Source organism: Arachis ipaensis, chromosome B07 (assembly GCF_000816755.2).
Source record: "Arachis ipaensis cultivar K30076 chromosome B07, Araip1.1, whole genome shotgun sequence".
Lineage (NCBI taxonomy): Eukaryota > Viridiplantae > Streptophyta > Magnoliopsida > Fabales > Fabaceae > Arachis > Arachis ipaensis.
Window position 1 is genome coordinate 618,367 of NC_029791.2, and position 21,512 is coordinate 639,878.

Below are 21,512 nucleotides of genomic sequence, written 5' to 3' on the forward strand. Positions count from 1 at the left end.
GTCATATATCGGATGCACCCATAATGCGTGCGAGCAAAATAATTTTTATATATAATGTTACGATATTTTCGTAAAAAAACATATATATCAACATGCAAAACATTATTTTCTTAAAAATTAACATATTTAAATTAGAACTAAAAAAAGTACATAAAAAATAGATAGAATTGGATTGATTTAAACTTGAAATAAGGTTTTACGAGGAATTAAAAGTTACGTGTAAACATTTGAAACATTAATTATGTGAGAGAATATTAGGGATTAAAAGTGATGTGATCAAGATGAAAAATTACGTGGTCTGATTTCATAATGAGAAGAAACGGAATTATTTTTTTCATTTTTTTCTGTTTTATCTGTTCCATCAATTCCACGTTTGTTTTAATACAATAACTGAGCATGTATTAAAGGTTTTTGACATTTTTTTTTTCTCATCGTATAACTGAACACGTACAATTTTTTTTTTAATTTAAATCAATCTAATTTGATCTATTTTTTTTATGTACTCTCTTTAAATACAAATTCAAATGGGTTAATTTAAAAAAAAATGATGTACTAATCAATTTCGAATTGCAGGAATTTTGTGTTTTTGTTGAAATAATTGATTTGCTCGCTTTGGTTTGCTGCTATGTTGTGTTTTTTATTTTTTGTTAAATAATTATTTGATTTCTGGGTTCTGGCTCTGGTTGCTGCTTTGTGTTTTTCTTTTTATTTTCTGTTTTGATTTCTGAAGGTGCAAGCATGGATACCGCTGCTATTTTTGAATTTCTGGCTCTGCAATTTTTTAATTCTTGTTGATAATTTATTGATTTCATGATTTTTGTTGATTTTTTTGTTTGTTGTGACTTTGTTTAGTTAGTGGGTGACGAAATCCTCATAGACAAAGACCAAGAGGAGCTAGTAGAGCTGAAAAGGGTTCAAGAAAAATGGTGGGAACTCCTATTAATGGAAGAGTAAGGCCATCTTTTGCAGTTGTAAATGGTGGAAATGATCAACAATATGGCCCTATCCACCTAGCAATGCTGGGTCGGATTATGGTGTTATAGAGTTCACTAGAGAGGATATTGAAGCCTTGCTAAATGAAAAGTCCAAAAGGAAAGACAGATTCAATTATAAGGTTAGTTAAGATGTTGTTTAAGCTCCTTGAGTTGGTATGTTATGTGTTGGCATCAATGCTTGTTTCGGTTAATTATTTGAGTTTGAGACCAAAGATGGAACCAAGATTCTTTGTTGTTTGGGTAACCATCAACGTGGATTAACACTAAATCAAGGAAGAAGAACTGAATTCAATTATTTCGGAAATAAGAAGGAATTGCACTTCATTGCAAGAGAAGTTAATAAAGGAAGAAACAGAAAGATTAGTAAATTAGATTTTTCCTCTAAAAAGTTAAATAAAAGTTTTGAACAATAAATTATTAATGATACAGATCCCAAATTTCCAATATGATCATGTGAGGTATCACACTATTACTGTATTAAATAGATAGATTCCAAACTCATATTTGATAGCGTCCCCAAGAAAAACTAGTTATATATCTTCCTCAATTTAATTTTAATTTTTCAACAAAATTTGAAATTTAAAATTAAATAAGACGGGATAAAATCTACCCAAAATAAATAGACAGAGATATGCAACAAACAAGACACACTGAATTTGTTTAGGTATTATTCAATTATTAGAAAAAAAATTAGTGTGCTTAACAAAATTTTAATAATAAAAGTAAATTTTATTTTTTGGTGTTTTTGCAAATTTCTAATAGTAAAAATAAAAATATTAGAAAAATAAAAAAAAAATCTTTTTTGAGAAGCTGTAATTTACATCTTTTTTTAAAAGATTTTTTTTCCTTAAAAAAATATGTTTTTCATATAATAAATAAACAAAAGAGTACTTTTATATTGTTATACTCAAACATAATTGATAGATAAAAAGATTTTTTTGCATTAAATATCCAAATATAAAATTACTTTTACTTTTTCATAAAATCTTTTAAAAAAAGATAACTCAAAAAAAGATCTTTTCTTAAAAATTTACCCAAATTCTAAATATAAAATATTTTTTTAAAGATCCTTTAAAAAAAAAATTAATATTTTTTAAGAGGCTCAAACAAATCCTATATATACGTACCAAACACAGCGAACTTCAAACAAATCCTGGCTTCTGCAGTTTGCGTCTCATCTGGGAATAACATAGCTCGAGTCTGAGATATGGGTGACGACATTGATGGATGGGCAAACATTCATGATGACATCTTGAAGGAAATTGTAGAGCACTTCTATTCGTACGATGATTTCATCCAACTTCGTTTAGTTTGCAAGCAATGGAGCTTGAAACTTCCAGAGATCTCCAGCAAGATTTTGTGGCTGCTGGTACCTGAAGAATCTTCCAGTACTCATATTTATGAAGACGAGGAGATCTACCATCTCATGAACTTACCTATTGCTGGTGAAGTACCGCTTGATATTCAGTCTCTTGATGAAGACGAGATCCACCATCTCAAGCTACCAGAGATGCAGAACAAATTGATCCGTGGTTCTTTTGGTGGATGGTTGATCGTCCTAGATATATACCAAGGTTCGATGTATATGTTAAATGCATTTACAAAGGTCCGTTTAGATCTTCCTCCAATATCAACTTTTCCGGATATAGTTGACTACAATCCTAACAATTATGGCTTTGAATATACTGTTTGGGATTGGGATGATGACAATGGGGATAATTTGCGGATATCGAGTAGTTTCATAAATAGTGGCCAGGTTTGGAAGGTTATTATAAATTCATGTCCTAGCAATGACAATGAAGATTTTTTGGCAGTGGCCATATATGGACCTCGTTGTACATTAGCCTTTTACAAACCAAATGATAAGAGATGGTTAGATCTTTTAACTAGAAAACCGTCGTTTCATGATGTCATATCGTTTCATGATGTCATATTTTTTGGAGAGAAGATATATGCAGTAGACGAAGGTGGCCAGCTATACGAATTTGATACAAACACAAAATCAGGGCCTGTAGGTGGTATTCATGAAGCCAAACCTCCCTCTGATGCTGCGCTGGGTCCTTACCAGCTTAAATATTTGGTTGGGTGTGCTAACGGAAGTTTATTGATGTTGGCGAGACATTTTATGCCTGGAAGTCACTGGACTTACAAATTTGATATCTATGAATTAAAGAAGAATGCAAAAGAATGGTCCAGACTAGATAGTTTGAAAAATTACGCACTGATGATTGGACTCAACTCTTCTGTTCAAATGCTGCCTGCAAGTCTTCAAACCAAAGGAAATCAAATCTACTTTACAGATAACCTAATAGAATTGAAATCGCTGGACTGTGCCGAATATCAAGATATTGGCATCTTCAACTTGGACGATGGAAGTTGTCAAACACTATTAGACGAAGAAAAGTTCACGTGTCCTCCCGTCTGGTGTTATTCTAGCTCATTTCTTTAGTGTTTTTATTATTATTTTAAAAGATTATTTGTAGTGTGTTTGTTCTTCCTTATAGTAAAATTTTAATGAAAACATGTTTATCTCCATTTTGTTATTATTCAGTAGTGCTATTTAGACTTGTAATTTCTCTCTCTTCACTTTATAGTTTATTTTAGTAAAAATATTGAAAGATCAGGTATCGGATTCGATAGTTTTATACCGTGGTTTCATAAACAAAATATGTTTTTTAAGTTTTTTAATAAAAACGAAGTTGAAACTGATTTGAGTTACTTGGAAATTCCAACAGTAATTGTATCATCAACATTAAGCCTTGCAGTGAGTCAACAACAGAGACGGCTGGAGAATGGAATAAACTTGATTCTATTTAAATCAACGTTTCTCTTATTATTATTGGATTGGATTTTCCTTGGAATGGTGATGCAAGCAGAGACGTATATCTAGATCTTGCACCATATATATAAAGAGGGATACATGTACATTGCACCATATATCATCAAGAAATTGATTATTATTCCATATACTCATAACTTAGCATCCATTAATTAATTCCCATCTTCATATTCCAAATGTCTTCAACAAAGCAAGTAGCGATCCCAAATATTGTCCTGCAATCATCCTTCAGCATGCCGGTCATAGGCTTTGGAACTGCTGCCTTAACCGATGACGGCGACGTCCACAAACAGGCAGTGATTGAGGCCATCAAGCTCGGTTACAGGCACTTCGACACTGCTTCTATATATGGCTCCGAACAGGCTCTGGGAGAAGCCATTGCTGAAGCTCTTAAACTTGGTCTCATAAGCTCCAGGGATGAACTTTTCATCACTTCCAAGCTATGGTTATCTGATAACCATCCCGATCTTGTTCTTCCTGCTCTACGCAAATCACTTCAGTAAGACCTACATAATTACTTTAATGAATAAATGACCATTTGTATCCATGAAAAATGAAAATGCTGACATACGTATCCACACTAGATTAAAACTAAACTTATACCCATGCAAGATGTCCTTCGTGTGACAAAAATATCCTATATGACACTCCAACCCTCCAAAGACAGGATACTTTTGTCACACGAAGGGCATCTTGGCATCTTGCATAGGTACAAATTTAGTTTCGATCTAATATAGATATATATGTTAGCGTTTTCATCTTTTCTGGGTACAGATGGTCATTTATTTTTACTTTAATTAAGTTCAATAATACGAATGAATAACTTATGGACTTCTGATAATTCATATGCAGGAATCTTGGATTAGAATACTTAGATCTCTACTTGATTCATTGGCCATTGAGTGCCAAGCCCGGATTATTTAAAGCCTCTTATGATGACGAAAATGACTTGGTGCCATTTGACTTAAAAGGGGTCTGGACTTCAATGGAACAATGTCACAAATTGGGTCTTGCAAAATCAATTGGAGTCAGCAACTTTTCTATCAAAAAACTTCAACACGTCCTTTCTTTTGCTACAATTCCTCCTGCGGTTAATCAAGTACATAATATATTCTCCATAAAAATTTTTATTTATGTGTTTATATTCATAAATGTTGGATCACTACTTATAATTGGAAACACCACAAACAAAACAACAGGTTGGGATGAATGCTTCCTGGCAACAAAAGAATCTAACAGAATACTGCAAATCCAAGGGTATAATTGTAACTGCATATTCTCCTTTGGGAGCAAGAGGAACCTTTTGGGATAGTAACGATGTTATGGGTAGTGAATTGCTCAAGGACGTTGCACAAGCTCATGGGAAAACTGTTGCTCAGGTAAAAAAAAATAAACAAAGATATGCATCAATTATTCTAGTTCTAAGCTTGTTTATTTGTTTGGCATCACTACATATAACTCTCCATTAATCATTTTATTAAAGAACTCAGTTAACTAATGTAATTCTTTTGAATTTGTTACAGGTGAGCCTTAGGTGGTTGTACGAACAGGATGTAACTTTTGCGGTGAAGAGCTATAATAAAGAGAGAATGAAAGAAAACTTAGAAATATTTGATTTTTCACTTACCAATGATGACTATCAAAAGATTAATCAAATCAAACAGACGCGGAAAGGAAGTAATGGTCCAACTACACTTGTTATAGTTGACCTATTTGATGGAGAAAATTAGATATGTATTCACAACAAATCATTCGTACTTTAGTTTAAGTTTCAGCATTTTTATTGCTACAATAAATCCACCTTCTCATCCAGTTTCAAAGACTTGTACTAGTTTTGGGATGCATGGTGCTTTATTAGTTTTTGTTGTACTAGTAAAATTAAATAACTGAAATTGAAATAATTATTTTGATGATTTTATCTGCTTTTGCCTTTGCAATGAGGGTCAAATGTATGTTTATCAATTAGTGCGTTCTGTTGTGAATTCAACATAAGTTTTTTTTTTTAAAAAAAAAGAGCTCAACACTCATAGTGGAACAAAAGACACAAATCATAAAAGATAAATAACTCTTATGTTATCTCCGGCATAGCCATCGACCATATGAGTTATTTTCTATACCACTCTGTAGCACATGAAAACGATTGATCCACACACTCTACAACTTCTGTTGTCTTGCTCTGAAATATGACTTCATTCCGTCGTAACCAAATAATCCATATTACTGAGAAGAACCCAACTAGCCAAAACTTGCGCTGCTCACTTTTCATCGGCATAGCTCGCCAACTCTCAAAGTAGTCTTTCAAAGTACCGGGAGCAGTCCACTCTTGTCCAAACGCCGATATCCATGCACACCACACCTGCCAAGTGCTCACACGTAACAAATAAGTGTTGTATGTTTTCAACACCTTTTTTACACAACACGCACACATTATCATTCTGCTGTAGGATTCTCAGTCTACTTAGCCGATCCTTTGTGTTGACCCTGCCTATCAATACAAACCAAACGAACAACTCAACCCGCGATGGGACTAGACCTTTCTAAATTTTCTTCGTGAAAGTATAGCTCACAAGCTTCTCATTCATGGTCTCTTCTTGCAAAATCTGCACAAATGAGTTAATAAAATAAACTCCTTCCTTACCAAATTTTCACACCACTCTGTCTTATACATCTGCAACTAATCTAACAGATTGCAAGATGTGAAGCAGCTGATCTAAAATATCAGTCTTTCATTGACAGAATTCCCTCCTCCATTGAAAGTGCCAAACCCACTCGATTCTCACACATTAAATTTCTGTCCCTTAACAGATTGCATTCGATTCTCACACATTATAACACCTTAAATTTCTGTCCCTTAACGTATGTTTTTATAAAGTTTTCTTAACTTTATATATTTTAAGTAAATTCAGTCTGGTAATTACACATTTAAATTATTTTTAATCACCACTATCCAAATATTATCATTTTTTTGTAATTATACGTTAAAAATTAGTTTTGATCACTATACTATCCAAATACTATTATACATTTATCGTTTAGGTGTTTTTTTTCCCGAGAAAAAAAACAGAAGTAAAAAAAAAAATAGAAAACTACCACTTTAGCTTTTTTCAAAGAGAGAATAATTTAAAAGATAGATAACTATCGCTTTAATTTTGGTTTAAATTAAAAAAAGACATGAACTTTTAAAAAGGATTACAATTTTATTACGATGAATTCAAAATTAATTTGGATTGAAAGATAAAAATTTTAAGAAGTTTGGGTGAATATGATTTTAATTTTATAATTAATCACATTTAGCATCATTTCACAATCCTGCAAGACCACTTAAAAAGAAAGAAAAAGGCACAAAATTCATGTTCATGGCTCAATTGCAGATCAAAATTCTGCCCTGTAAAGTGTAAACTACAATCAAAGAAAAGGAAATTTAACAGGTAAGCCATGACAAAAAAACCATATTATTTAATACATTGCTAACTTAAACTTTGGAGTGTCTTACAAATTATTGTCACGACTTAATTCTAGCATTTTTGAAGTTAGGAATTAGAATCTCTAACTTTTCCGATCTCTCAAGCTCGTATCCTTGACAAAGGTATGAACAAAACTTGTTAGGAAGTCAGTGAAAATGAGTTAAATCAGGTTAAATTCAAAATTATCTCATGAAAATTGAGTTTTAGTACTCTATTCATGATATAATTTATAATTTAAAATTATATATTATTAAAAATTAAAAGTACAAAATATATAATATGTGTATTAATATAATATAATTATATAATAAAATGAACTTATTCAATCTCAAATTTAACTAATTTAACATATGAATTCAAATTGAAATTCAAATATGAGCTCAACTTATTTTGAGAAATTGAGCAACTTATTTGAGTCACTTCTAAATTCCAACCGTAATGATATAATTATCTTTTAGCCCTGCAGCGAGTCAACAGAGGCGGTTGGACAATATTCAATTTAAATTGACACTTTTTCTTAAAGCCAAAGAGCTATGACCATCCATGACCACTATATCAAATTATTAAACTTGTCAAATGATGATGCAAGCAGAGACGTATTCTAGATCTTGCACCATATATATATGATTAATACTTATTTACAAGCACCATATATCATCAACAAACTAATTATTATTATTAATTAATTAATTCCGATCTTCATATTCGAAATGTCTTCAACAACGCAAGTAGCGATCCCAAATGTTGTCCTGCAATCATCCTTCAGCATGCCGGTCATAGGCTTTGGAACTGCCGCCTTCGAAACCGATGACGGCGACGTCCACAAACAGGCAGTGATTGAGGCCATCAAGCTCGGTTACAGGCACTTCGACACTGCTTCTATATATGGCTCCGAACAGGCTCTGGGAGAAGCCATTGCTGAAGCTCTTAAACTTGGTCTCATAAGCTCCAGGGATGAACTTTTCATCACTTCCAAGCTATGGTTATCTGATAACCATCCCGATCTTGTTCTTCCTGCTCTACGCAAATCACTTCAGTAAGACCTACTTAATTACTTTAATTAAGTTCAATAATACGAATGAATAACTTATGGACTTGTTGTAATTCATATGCAGGAATCTTGGATTAGAATACTTAGATCTCTACTTGATTCATTGGCCAATGAGTGCCAAGCCCGGATTATTTAAAGCCTCTTATGATGACGAAAATGACTTGGTGCCATTTGACTTAAAGGGAGTCTGGACTTCACTGGAACAATGTCACAAATTAGGTCTTGCAAAATCAATTGGAGTCAGCAATTTTTCTATCAACAAACTTGAACATCTCCTTTCTTTCGCTACAATTCCTCCTGCAGTTAACCAAGTATATATTTTCTCCATAAAATTTTTAATTTATATGTATTTATATTTATATTAACATATGTTGGATCACTATACACAACAGGTTGAGATGAATGCTTCTTGGCAACAAAAGAATCTAACAGAATATTGCAAAGCCAAGAGTATAATTGTAACTGCATATTCTCCTTTGGGAGCCAAAGGAACCTCTTGGGGCAGTAACGATGTTATGGATAGTGAATTGCTTAAAGAGGTGGCACAAGCTCATGGAAAAACTGTTGCTCAGGTAGAATAAAAAATCCAAGCTATGAATCAATTCTACATATAACGCTCCATTAATTATGTAATTCTTTTGAATTTGTTATAGGTGAGTCTTAGATGGTTGTACGAGCAGGGCGTGACCTTTGCTGTGAAGAGCTACAACAAGGAGAGAATGAAAGAAAACTTAGAAATATTTGATTTTTCACTTACAAATGATGACTATCAAAAGATTAATCAAATCAAACAGACGCGCAAGTCAGTTAACAATCCAACTACCTTTGTTGTTGCTGACCTATTTGATGGAGAAAATTAGATATTTATTCACAAGAAGGCATCTTGTTTTAGTTTGTCTTTGATGTCTTTTAATTTTCTTTAAGTTTCGGTATTTTTATTGTTACAATAAATCTACCATCTCATCCAATTTCAAAGGCTTGTACTAGTTTGGGGATGATGCTTTATTAGTTTTTGTTGTACTTGTGAGATTAAATAACTGAAATTGAAATAATTATTTTGATGATTTTATCTGCTTTTGCCTTTGCATTGAGGGTCAATTACTCAAATATATAGTGCGTTCTGTTACCTTAAATTTGTCCCTTAGCGTATGTTTTTATCGCGAATTCTTTTTCGTGTGATAGAAAAGAGTGTATCTCAAAATGATGTGAGAAGAGAAGTGCTTTACTTTATTATGGATAAGACAAATCGGAGGCTCCAATTTGTTTTATTTTTTAAACAAATAATCATAAATCGGACGGTCCAATTTGTGTTTTCGAAAATAAAAAAATTTTTAATGTTAAAATCGGACCGTCCGATTTTTATTTTTAAAAATAAAAAAAATAAAAAATACAAATCGGACCCTCCGATTTGTAGTTTATTTTTTTCTTTAAACAAATTGGATCCTCCGATTACCAATAAAAAAAAAACACTATATAAAAAAACACCTAATTTTTCAATAACAATGTATTACACATATATTTAATCAATATAAAAAAAATTAGCCTGTTTTTATAAAGTTCAATAATTCTCAACTTTATATATTTTAGATAAGCCCATTCTGGTAATTACACATTTAAATTATTCTGATCACCGCTATCAACTTTAGTTAAAAAAAGAAGAGAATAATTTAAAGGATAGATAACTATCACATATTAAGAATCAAAGCGTGGAATAATGCCAAAGAGTTGATGCATGAAAGCTCACAAGCTTAATTTCAAACTTCTTGGATAAGATGAATGAATCATCACCAACCAATTAAAAATTGGTAAAAATTGTCACCAGACAGAGCTGATGAAACACAAAAACAAAGGAATTGTAAGTTGAGAGAGAGCAAGGCAAGAAGAAGAAGCATGTCCTCAACAACAAAAGTAGCGGTCCCAAATGTTGTTCTGCAATCATCATTCAGCATGCCCGTGATAGGCCTAGGAACTGCGGCCGAATCCAACGACGGCGAAGCCATCAAACAGGCGGTGATAGAGGCCATCAAGGTCGGTTACAGGCACTTTGACACTGCTTCTCTTTATGAGTCTGAGCAGGCTGTGGGAGAAGCCATCGCTGAAGCCCTTAAACTTGGTCTAATTGGCTCAAGAGATGAGCTTTTTATCACTTCCAAGTTATGGTTACCTGATAACCATCCCCACCTTGTTCTTCCTGCTCTACAAAAATCACTTGAGTATGCAACTCTTTATTGCTTAAAATTCACAAGTATTTAATTTCTACTTATATATACATTACTGGTTGATGCATGCAGGACTCTTAGATTAGATTACTTAGATCTGTACTTGGTCCACTGGCCCATGAGTGCCAAGCCTGGAATATGGAAAGTTCCTTTTGAAGAAGAGGATTTGGTACCATTTGACTTAAAGGGTGTATGGACTTCAATGGAAGAATGTCAGAACATGGGTCTTACAAAATCAATTGGAGTCAGCAACTTTTCTACCAAGAAACTTGAAGATCTCCTCTCTTTTGCAACAATTCCTCCTTCTGTTAATCAAGTACTACACTCTCTTAATGATTTTAGTCATGTGTTTATGTTAGATCACTACTAATTAATGGCATCACCACAAACACAAACAGGTTGAGATGAATGCTTCCTGGCAACAAAAGAATCTAACAGAATACTGCAAAGCCAAGGGTATAATTATAACTGCATATTCTCCTTTGGGAGCCCAAGGAACCCGTTGGGGTAGTAATGATGTTATGGACAGTGAATTGCTCAACAACATTGCACAAACTCATGCAAAAACTGTGGCTCAGGTATAATTGCATTAGGTCCTTTATTATTATTATTATTATTATTATTATTATTATTATTTCTCTAACTCTCCGTTAAAGCACTAATAATCCTTTTTGAATTGGTTATAGGTAAGTCTAAGATGGTTATACGAGCAAGGTGTGACTGTTGTGGTGAAGAGTTACAATAAAGAAAGAATAAAACAAAATTTAGACATATTTGATTTTTCACTTACAAATGATGATTACCAAAAGATTAGGCAAATCCAGCAGGAGCGCAAGGTGAAGAACGGCCCTGCAGGATTCGATGTCATAGATCATCTATGGGATGGAGAAAATTAGTAGTTTATATATTTCTTTTTGAGTTCCATGTTAATGACTTATTTGGATAGTCCTTGTGAAAAGCCTTTATATGTTTAATAGAGGGACGACTAATCTCCCAAAGTATCTGTGATTTCTGCCTTTACATACCACAGTTCCAGCGTATTTTTTGTGTTAATATAGAATTAAAGAACTCAAATAATTTTAGAAATAGAAGGTTATTATGTCGTAAATTTATCGACAATCTATATCCTTGTAAGGTTTAAGAAAAAAAAAGTATTTTTATTTGTAACACGTTCCCACTTCTGATAAAGTTCAATAATTCTACGATCTAGCACATGCAAAATGAAATTTGGAAGTTACAGCTACGGGCTCCCAAAAAAAATGGATGAATATGATATTATAATCACATTTAGCATCATTTCATAATCCTGCAAGACCAATTAACACAAAAAGGCACAAAATTCATGGTCATGGCTCAATTGCAGATCAAAATCCCTCCCCTGTAACACGCATTTCTTTTCTGATTTCAAAAATCACAAGCAATAGGCAAATCACATATCTTCTGGAATTAAGTAGCAATCTCAGAGAGAAAGCTGGTAAACAGATACACTGCGTCCTGCAAGTGACCAGAGCGAACATCTTCTGGAACCGGTGCACTGAAAGCAGTGTCAAAGCAGCTAAACTGTTCATCTCGGCTAGCACCCTCGCCCACAGCAGATAGCAGCAAATCACATATCTCACCCCCCATTTTTGAATACACCAATCTGCAACAGAAAGTAGTAAGCATCGATACAACAATTGAACAGATGACCTTTCTCACAGCATAGCTCAAAACATGCATATACATGGCAAAAGATACCGGTCCTGAATTTACTGAACTAAAGTTGTGTGTATACGAAGATATTACAAAAACAAAAAGCCAAAATACCAATTATTAAATTAAAATGTAAATTATTTTATCAATTACTATATTCCCTTATTCTTTATCATGTTTTTCGGGTCCTCTTCACAAAAATAGTGCATCTCCAAAGAGAAAAGGGCTCTATACATGTATTTTGACCAACCCACAAGATCAGCATTCGAGCTATAATGCAACCTTAAAATAGGTCAAAAAGCAGTTGGAGGGCAACGTATACCTTGCATCAACAGGTAATTTGCGGTCCCAAACAGCCAATGATGCATTAAGCTGACTGACAAATTCCTGACAGGCAGCATTTTTACTTTGAAGAGAATCCTGAAAAAGGAAAGTTTATGATTTTGAGAACATAAAAATAAAAGGAAATAGGAAGGCTCAAGCTAAGGACACACCTTTATTTTTATTTGACTGTAAACTTAACAAATCATACTTTCACAACTCCTAATTGTATGTACCCCAAATACCATCCTATGGTGTGGTAAATTTGCACTTCTAGAATAATCAATGTGTACATGAATGATAATTAAAAAGCACAAGATATCAAAGTAGTTACTTATGATGATGCACTTGCTTGGATTTAAGGAGAAAAATTCTCGCAATTTTCAGCTATGCAAAACAATATAATGGGTCAAAACAATAGCACACCAAAATTATAGGTGACAATGCACAGGTCTTTTATAAGAATTAATCAGTATTTTTTTCAAGTAACAGGCGTATACAAGAATTACCTTGCAAGAATAAACTATGAGCAACTGATGTTACGAAAATGGTATGAGCTTTCTGCCAATTTGCACACTGAAGAAAGTGCTCAAGAGCTTTTGGCAGATCACCATTATAATTATAGTAAATTGCCTGCATCACAACAAAGAGCTTGTATTACTAAAATATCATTCACCAGAGCTTTCAAAATTCTTCAAGCATTATTGAATTCAATGACCAGCCAGGAAGATCAAGAAAACAAATTAATGCAGTTTTACACAAAAGATGGCTATAATGAGCGCCTCTATGTATGTCTAAAGAGTGGGTGTGTTGTAAGTGCACGTGGTTTTTCTGTCAATATCATTAATTTGAAACTCAACAAGTAAAAGCATCTGTACCAGAAGATGATTGTAAGAGAAAGATAGGGTTGAAAGGGTACTCAAACAAATTATGCACATTGTGGACACTCCTTCATAAATAAATAAAATAAGGAAGGACATATGATGCATACCAGAGCCTCATGAATCCATTCTGAAGGAATGCCTAAATCCTCAATGAACTGTTGCTGAGATTCATCTGAACTCCAAATTTCGCAGTACTGGAACAATATCTCCCGAATCAAATTCACATGAAGAAATTGACAGTCTTCTCGAAAGGGTAAATGAAGGACCACATATATGGCCCAATGGCATTTCCCTAGGCTCAAAAGCTGAGACACGAACCCCATGTCTAGAACATGAAGATCATTAGATTTGATAACACCCACTGCTTCCAAGACTGCTCGTTGATGCCATATCATGTGATAATCAAGTGGATCAGGGGTTGAAGAGAATGCACTAAACATAGCCTTCAAAAAGCTAAATTCTCTCTCTTCACTAGAATGAAGAAGCATAAGATAGAATGAAATGTCAAAGTGTTTATCTGCATTCCAGCTGATAGCCTCTTCTGATGGTCCTTCATCAATAAAAAGTGGAACAGGATATGGAGCCCTTCCCTCATCAAGAAAATGCTTATATGTCTGAAAAGCAATGGGCAATGATGTGTCAGGCGGCAGTTTGTACCACATCAATAAACCTAAGAACCTCCTCCAATCAATATCGACCTCGTGCAATGCATCATGAATATTTCCTGCAAGCAATTCATATAGCCTCACTCTGTCGTTTTCAATGAAACTAAAATCCAGACCTTTCTTTCTCCAAATATCAAGTTGCTTTGAAATGTCAGAGCGATTCACAGTAGAACCACCCGCCTGACTTAACAAACAAGCCAGCCTCACATCTCCTTTGGAAGCTGCCAGTTGCACTGCTTCATCTAGTTGCCGCCCAGTGAGGAATACAAAAACATGTTGTAGATAATCAGAGTCATTTAGAGAGCTTATTTGGTTTTGAACATGATAAGAAACACTCTCTCGCAACCAATAACTGAACTCTGCCCTCCTCATAAGTGGGAGTGCTTCTTGGTCAACATCTTGATAAACTTCCTTCATATCCTGCATCATATCTTCCTCATTGTCAGCACCCAAAGATTCTACTTGACCTTTTTGTTTTCTATCGAAGAAAAGAACTCTAATTAATTCCCAGGTCATTACTTGATGTGTTAAACCCAAACGTGTAGTGGAAGACAACCCTGGTACAGTCAATTGCCTCTCAATAATATCACAGTAGCCATGTGAAATATCTGACAACATTGAACAATTCGCTTCAAGCTTTAGAAGTTTCAATTTGCAAGGACCAATTCTAACCTCTTCCTTCACATGGTTTATTTCTTTGTGAAAATTTAATGGAGATATCAAGGCAGATTCAACAAGTTCCTCACTCACTTTGTTATTTTCATCCCTAACAAAATTGTCAAAAGCAACTTTCTCCAAACTGACAACAGATGATAATACCTTGTATTCACTACCACTTCCTATAGGTGCACCAGAATGTACAAGAATGCCATTAGGTCCCCATCCAACTCGGAATGACTTCCCCATAAATAGACCTGCATCTACAATATTGCAAGCATAGTTTGTTGACACTGGAGTTTCATGCTTGAGGTCTAACTTAAAACCTTCCGCTTTTATTGTCTTCAGAGGCATTCCCTTATGTTGCTGAACCATCAAAATAGACCCAGGAGAATTTGCATCAAAACTCCCATGTTTATATTCAAGTAAAGGAAATGGAGTTTTCCTTGCAATTGGTGGAGTGGATCTATGGGGCATTGCCTGAGCAGAATTTTGCAAAGGCCTTGCATATTCCTTACTGATGGATGCTTTATGACTCAATTCCTCAGGCTCTTCTTCATGTGGGAACATCAATAATCTCATTTCTCTCATTTTAACAGGGTCAAGCCTTAGATGAGCTGGAAGAGAGTGAGAAAGTTCAATCCCGTTCATATTTGTGGAAGGTTCTTTATCATCATCATACATCTCACCATCAGCATCATCCATGACAATGTCTTCCTCGTCATCTTCGCCAAACCCAAATCTACTGAAGTGATCTACCAAGAATTTCCATTCACCAGTTGTTAGGTCGAACGAAATAAATCTTGCTCCTTGCCTCTCAGTACTTTGTTTTACTTTTTTCACAAGAAAATCATCTTTCCTGTCTTTAGACTTCAGTAGTTCAGTATCTAGAACTAAAACTACTTCAGCTGCCTTGTTAAGGCCTTGACCAACTGCAGGTTTATCATTTTCGTCGCTGTATACAACTATCTCATGTTTATAAAACTTCACAATTTGATCTAGATCCAACCCCCTGACATCTGTTTTCTCAAGAAACCTGACAGATCCATAACCAAGCCTCCCAACAGTGAAATTAGGAACTCGGGTACAATAACCGGGGTCAAGGAGTTCCTGGGCCACTAACTCCTCCAGAGATGGTTTGGTATAGTATCCAGGGGAGTGCAAGATTGGCAAGGAAGCTTCCGTTTCTCTCATGCTCTCATTCAGTGGAGTAATTAAGCCTTTTAAAGCCCTTCTTTTTTTGCAGTTATGCACAGTGCACACATCAAAGAAGCTTCCTGCATCAAATTCCATCACACGGCCTGTTCAAAGTGACATGTTGCTCTTCAAAAATTACAAATCCAACACAATTCCCTGATATACAAAAAGCATATCAGATTGGAATTGCAAAAGAAAGCACCTACAAAACAATCTCTAGGACAGAAAAGTAAAAGTAAAAGAAAAAAAAAAAAGACATCCCTACAATACATATAAAGTATGGTGCATATCAAACTAATAATACTAACAAAACAGGGATTATATAAGGTTTGTACTATAAAAATTAAATTTGTAAAACTACACAACAAAGCACCTGATCTTTATCAAACGAATCCCATGAATAAATAATTCTTACACAATTATATATTAACAGTGGTAGAAATAGAAGGAAATAAAAATAAAGAAAGAAAGAAACGAACAATAAAACCAGATTTACAAAGACATTGAGCTGAATCGCAGCACAGTGAAGTAACGCAACATCAATTTAAGAGGGCAAAAAGAAAATAGTTGGCAGTAAAATTGCAGAGTAACTAAATATGAAGTAACAGCGGTTGGAAACTGGAAGCTGAATGAGTAAAAAGATACTCACATGAATAATCAAGGTTGCGAGAACCGGACCGGTCAATGAACCGGTCAAGTAACTGGTTTAATGATTCAACGGTTCAACCGAAGTCGAACCGTGGTTGAACCGGTTTAATTAAATATAACCTAAAATTATTAAAAATTCAAAGTGACATATATTGTGAGATAGGGTGCAGAATAATTAAAGCATTGTATGAATTAAACAATATCAGTTTCTTAATCTTCATGTATATATAACATATTAGCAATAGGACTTCTAAACTTGGTCAAACAATATCATTTTCAGATATAATAGGCAAGCAAAATTTGAGGCCACAAATTTTAGTATGGTGTAAGGTGGAAAAGAAATCAGTATAGTCTACAATTTGAGCTGGAAGAAGCAATTCCACAGCACAGTAAGAAGCCCAGAACACAAAAAAAACTGAACAATTAAATTAACTAAACAAGACAAAAACACAATAAAGAAGCATAAATAACCTTTATAAATTAGGTTTCCATTCCTGAATTTTCCATTTTCATAAATTAGGTAATCTTTTTGTTCTTTGCTTCTTAACTTCATTCTCTTTTCCTATGAGTAAACCATCTCCTTGTCTGAACTTCACCCAACCCTTATTTTGAAGGCATATAGTAAATCCAATGCAGAATTGTAGCCATGTTTCTCTTTTGAATCAATAACAGCAAAATAACAAGTAAAACAGATTGGATTTATAACTCAATCTCAGCAGAATTAATTCATATCAATCTCAGCAAAAATCATTCTCAGCATAATTAATAAATTAAACTTAAAACAAATTTAATTTATAACTCCATCTCAGCAGAATTAATTCAACATCAACTGACTGAATTCAAATAAAACTTAAGAAAATTAATATCTCAAAACTCAGCAGAAACATCAATAATACATCATATGTATATTCAGAACAAAACGAAGAAGAAAACAATATAATACAATTACAACAAATTGAACATTATTGAAGAGGATAAAGGGGAGGTTTTTACGTTATCTGGATTGGCAGCAAAGGGGAGGAAAAGACAGCATAGAGCCAGAGAGCAGAGAGACAGAGAAATTCGAATTCGGAACTTCAGTAACGTGAAATAGGGAAGCAATGACGGTGAGACACGGTGTGGAGCAGAGAAGCAGCGACGACAAGATTGGCAGGAAGTAGAGAAGGGGCCACAGCCAAAAATGGCGAGGATGGGATAAGCAGAAACGACGCACGGCAACGAGGGGACAAGTAGCGACGACTCACGGCGAGGAGCAGAGAAGCGGTGACGACCAACGGTGAAGGAGCAGAAAAGCAGCGACAGAGAGAGTTCGGACAGGGAAACGGCAACGCCAACAACAGCCCCGAACCGACCTTAGCTTCTGGCGACGCGAGGAAAAGAGCAGAATGCAAGAAAGGGGAGATGGTGATGGTGGCTCTGATAGGGTTTAGGAGAATCTAGGGTTGGTGAGGCTGTGTTTGTGAGAGAGAAAGGGGAGGGGGTGTCATTCAGCACTGAACTCGTGTTTCTCTGGAATCAAAACGACGCTGTTTTGATTGTTGGATCAGCGAATCGGGGCTTGAAAAAACCCAGCCGGTTCGCTCAGTTTGCCAGTTAACCACCAGTTTAGCCGGTTTTTTAAACCAGTTTTTTGCAGAACGTTTATAATAAAATAATAAATAAAATATAAATAAACACACTAAAATATAATTATAGTCTAATATAAACTTTAAAATATCATCCAAATTAAAAATACTACATAAACCATAATGTTATAATCTCATTCAAATACAAACTTAAAAGTCAAATAACAAAAATAACCAACCAAACATAAAATGCCAACATCCAAGTTTATCCTCAATCATCAAAATCCGCCATAACTTGCTGCAGATTTGCTTCGTTGATATCATCAAATACTTGAACCAGAAAAATTAAGTGGTGCAGCATAACATGTACTACTACCACCACCACCACTTTCATCTAAATCACCATTAATATCATCTATAAATATACAATTAGATTTAATTTTTATTGTGCAAATACGACTACTCATACTCTACCAGCAACAACATACAACTTGTGGGCAAAGGAAAAAAAGAGATGAAAGTATCTATTATCTCTGAGGTCCTTCTCAAAACTGTTTATTATTAGTACTAGACTTATCAACTAACCCCCTTTGATCTTACTACTCTTCATTTCCTGTATTGTAAGCAAACCCACCACCATCATTATTATCATCATGTAATACATCATCGCTAGTCATTATTAATTAATTGCCTCCAAATCAAGCTTCTTTCTAATACCTCTATATATAAATTAATCCCTTACTTATCTAAACCCTTGTGGCTTGCGAGACTTGTTTATGGATATGCCTAATAGAACAACCAGAGGAGATCAGAGGCTATGTAAAGCTTCATGTGTTTTCTTTCTTTTTTTTATTCTTTTGTCATGTGAATTTTCTGTTTGTGGAATAAAGTGTGTTAGATATCAAGCTTGTGATTTATTCATGCTTACATCATTATAGCTTTATCAAGATGTACCACCACTCTTGCAATGAAATGAAAAGCCTTGTTATGCATGCCAAGAATGAAATTAATTGAATTATTTAGTAAAGAAACTCTATTCCTCTGTTTTTGTAGCGTGTGTGATAACTATGTTATATGAGTGGTTTATGTGAGTGATACTGATATTGAAGATAATTAACTCATGAAAGTGTGTTTTTCATGATTAACTCATTCTGTGCTTATTAATAAACTTTAAACTATAAATCAATCTAAAGTAATCCAAACGACCAAACATACATTTTAAGAAAGATGTTAGTATACATCTTACTGCATTTAGTAAAAATAACATGAAACGAAATTGGACTATGAAAAGTAAGAAAAATTCTTCCATGAGTAAGGGAGTGGAGAGGAATACTAACATTTAATCTGATTGATCAATAATTAATAATGATGAGGAAGTCTCAGGTATGTGGCAAAGACAATGATGAGGACAAGAACAACAATAGTAAGAATAAGCTAAGGAAGGGATTAAGGTTTAGCAATTAGCACCCAACAATTAATCATGCTTCAAGCCTTCAACAGCAAGATTTAGAACAATTAATCAATGCTTCAACTATTATTATTACAAAGAACAAAAATTATACCTAGGGTTAGAAGCTGGAAGCCTGAAAAAATGCAGAGCTGGCGGGGACAGTGGCTGGCAACAGGCAAGACAGTGGCTGATGCGTGGAAGGGGGAAACAGACCTGGTGCCGGCGGGAAGACACTGCGCGACGGAAAGCGGCGCTGGCGGTGGTTCCGATTTTCGAGCTCACTGCGCGACGGAAAGTGGCTGCACGAAGCCGCCAACAGAGGTGACTGACGTTAGCTTCACGGACTGCACGGCGGCGGCGGTGCCTGACAGAAGTTGCGCCAGAAGCTCCAACTGTTGCACTGCTGCTTCGCGTTGTGCACTTCTGCTTCTGCGTTCTGCTTCTGTGTGCTGGAGAGGAGAGGCCGAGAGGGGTGCTTGCAAATGTTAGGCATTGGGGTTCAACGCACCGTTTTTTAATTTTCATTTCCCATTTCAAAAACCGGCCGGTTCACGGTTCGGTTCGATTGACCAATTCCCGGCCAGTTCAGCGGTCTAATATCGGTTTTTGAATTGGGCGGTTTTTGCTTCTAATCGAATCGCATTTGTCATCGGTTGACGGTTCAACCGGTTTGACCGGCCAATTCGAACCAGATTTCAGAACCTTGCTAGAATCAAAACGACACTATTTTGATTGTTGGATCAGCGAATCGAGGCTTGAAAAAACCTGGCCGGTTTGCTCGGTTTGCCGGTTAACTACCGGTTTAGCCGGTTTTTAAACCGGTTTTTTATAAAATGGTTCTGAAGGTCAACTAGACCAGACAAATGATCGGTTTCCGGTTAATTCGGTTGAACCGGCCAGTCCAGTCTGATTTTCAGAATAATAGAACGGAAGAGGTCGCAGCTACTGAGACTGAACAACAGAGGGAAGAGGGAGGAAGGAGCGGGGAACGAAAAGTGAAAAAGATAAGCCTCAAAGTGGTCCCTGAAGTTGCACTCGAGTCTCATAGTAGTCCCTGGACTTAAAAGTTACCCATATTCGTCCCTGAAGTTGCACTTCGAGACTCAGATTCGTCCTTCCGGCACATTCCGTCCACCTGGCAACACCGGAAAGCTGATATGGACTCCTTTGTGACACGCTGGCCAGGTAACGACTAGCTGACGTGGATTAGTAAACTTTTTATGGTGCAATTTGGTTCCTAAATCAAAATTAAAAATTTTAATCCCCAAATTTAATCATCATTCCCTTCTCTACAGTAATCCCTCTTTTCTCTATAGGCATAGATCTTCATATCCCAAATTCACAATATTTTTCTTTTTGTTTATTTTTAGTTGAAGTATCTTATAACAATAACAACAACTAGAGTCTTCTTAACAACCATTATTTGAACAAGTTTAACCGCTTTTATCCCATTTTTTTTGTAAAAAAGATGGTAAAATTATAACATAAAAAAAGTTATGTGATATATATAATTAAATAAATAATGCAAAGTTTAGTTTCTAAAATTGTGAAGGTTCATACAAATTTGTTGACTTTAAAAAATGATTAAATTGATTCCTAAATTCATAAATTGTGAATCTCAACTCATCTCTAATACTAATATAAAATGTTAAAATGTTAGCATGACATTTGCAAACAAAAAGATGATATGATTAATATTTTAATATGATCAAATTAGTGTCTTAAATTAGTTAATTATATTTATTTTGCTTAATTAGTTTTTTATTAATTAGAGACTAAAATAATAAGTATTAAATTAGGTAAATTTTTACTATTTTTTGTTTCTCTAATATTACCCTTAATTAATTTGAAATACCTATTTAATT

The 21,512-nt window shown here is 34.6% G+C and overlaps 5 protein-coding genes across 6 annotated transcripts; 4 read left to right on the forward strand and 1 right to left on the reverse strand.

Annotated features, from left to right (window-relative positions):
- Positions 2,203–3,444, forward strand: LOC107608426. Its single transcript, XM_021106706.1, has one exon. It carries the CDS (start codon positions 2,203–2,205, stop codon positions 3,442–3,444), a length of 1,242 nt encoding a protein of 413 aa, XP_020962365.1.
- Positions 3,949–5,752, forward strand: LOC107608430 (NAD(P)H-dependent 6'-deoxychalcone synthase). Its single transcript, XM_016310224.2, has 4 exons — positions 3,949–4,333; positions 4,687–4,933; positions 5,034–5,213; positions 5,358–5,752. The coding sequence occupies exons 1-4, from the start codon at positions 4,011–4,013 to the stop codon at positions 5,562–5,564; spliced, it is 957 nt and encodes a 318-aa protein (XP_016165710.1). The 5' UTR covers positions 3,949–4,010; the 3' UTR covers positions 5,565–5,752.
- On the forward strand, positions 7,929–9,423 carry LOC107608427 (NAD(P)H-dependent 6'-deoxychalcone synthase). 2 transcript variants are annotated; one of them, XM_016310220.2, is made up of 4 exons: positions 7,929–8,334; positions 8,414–8,660; positions 8,742–8,921; positions 9,003–9,423. In XM_016310220.2, exons 1-4 carry the CDS (start codon positions 8,009–8,011, stop codon positions 9,207–9,209), a joined length of 960 nt encoding a protein of 319 aa, XP_016165706.1. In that variant the 5' UTR covers positions 7,929–8,008; the 3' UTR covers positions 9,210–9,423. The 2 variants fall into 2 exon arrangements, with proteins under 2 accessions (XP_016165706.1, XP_020962477.1); XM_021106818.1 differs by lacking the exon at positions 8,742–8,921.
- Positions 10,042–11,621, forward strand: LOC110262349 (NAD(P)H-dependent 6'-deoxychalcone synthase-like). Its single transcript, XM_016310221.2, has 4 exons — positions 10,042–10,562; positions 10,641–10,884; positions 10,967–11,146; positions 11,255–11,621. The coding sequence occupies exons 1-4, from the start codon at positions 10,240–10,242 to the stop codon at positions 11,462–11,464; spliced, it is 957 nt and encodes a 318-aa protein (XP_016165707.1). The 5' UTR covers positions 10,042–10,239; the 3' UTR covers positions 11,465–11,621.
- On the reverse strand, positions 11,814–20,136 carry LOC107606409 (nuclear pore complex protein NUP96). The gene is made up of 5 exons (XM_021106707.1): positions 19,760–20,136; positions 13,573–16,140; positions 13,053–13,214; positions 12,583–12,686; positions 11,814–12,210 (listed from the first exon to the last, which is right to left on the reverse strand). The coding sequence occupies exons 2-5, from the start codon at positions 16,078–16,080 to the stop codon at positions 12,015–12,017; spliced, it is 2,970 nt and encodes a 989-aa protein (XP_020962366.1). The 5' UTR covers positions 16,081–16,140; positions 19,760–20,136; the 3' UTR covers positions 11,814–12,014.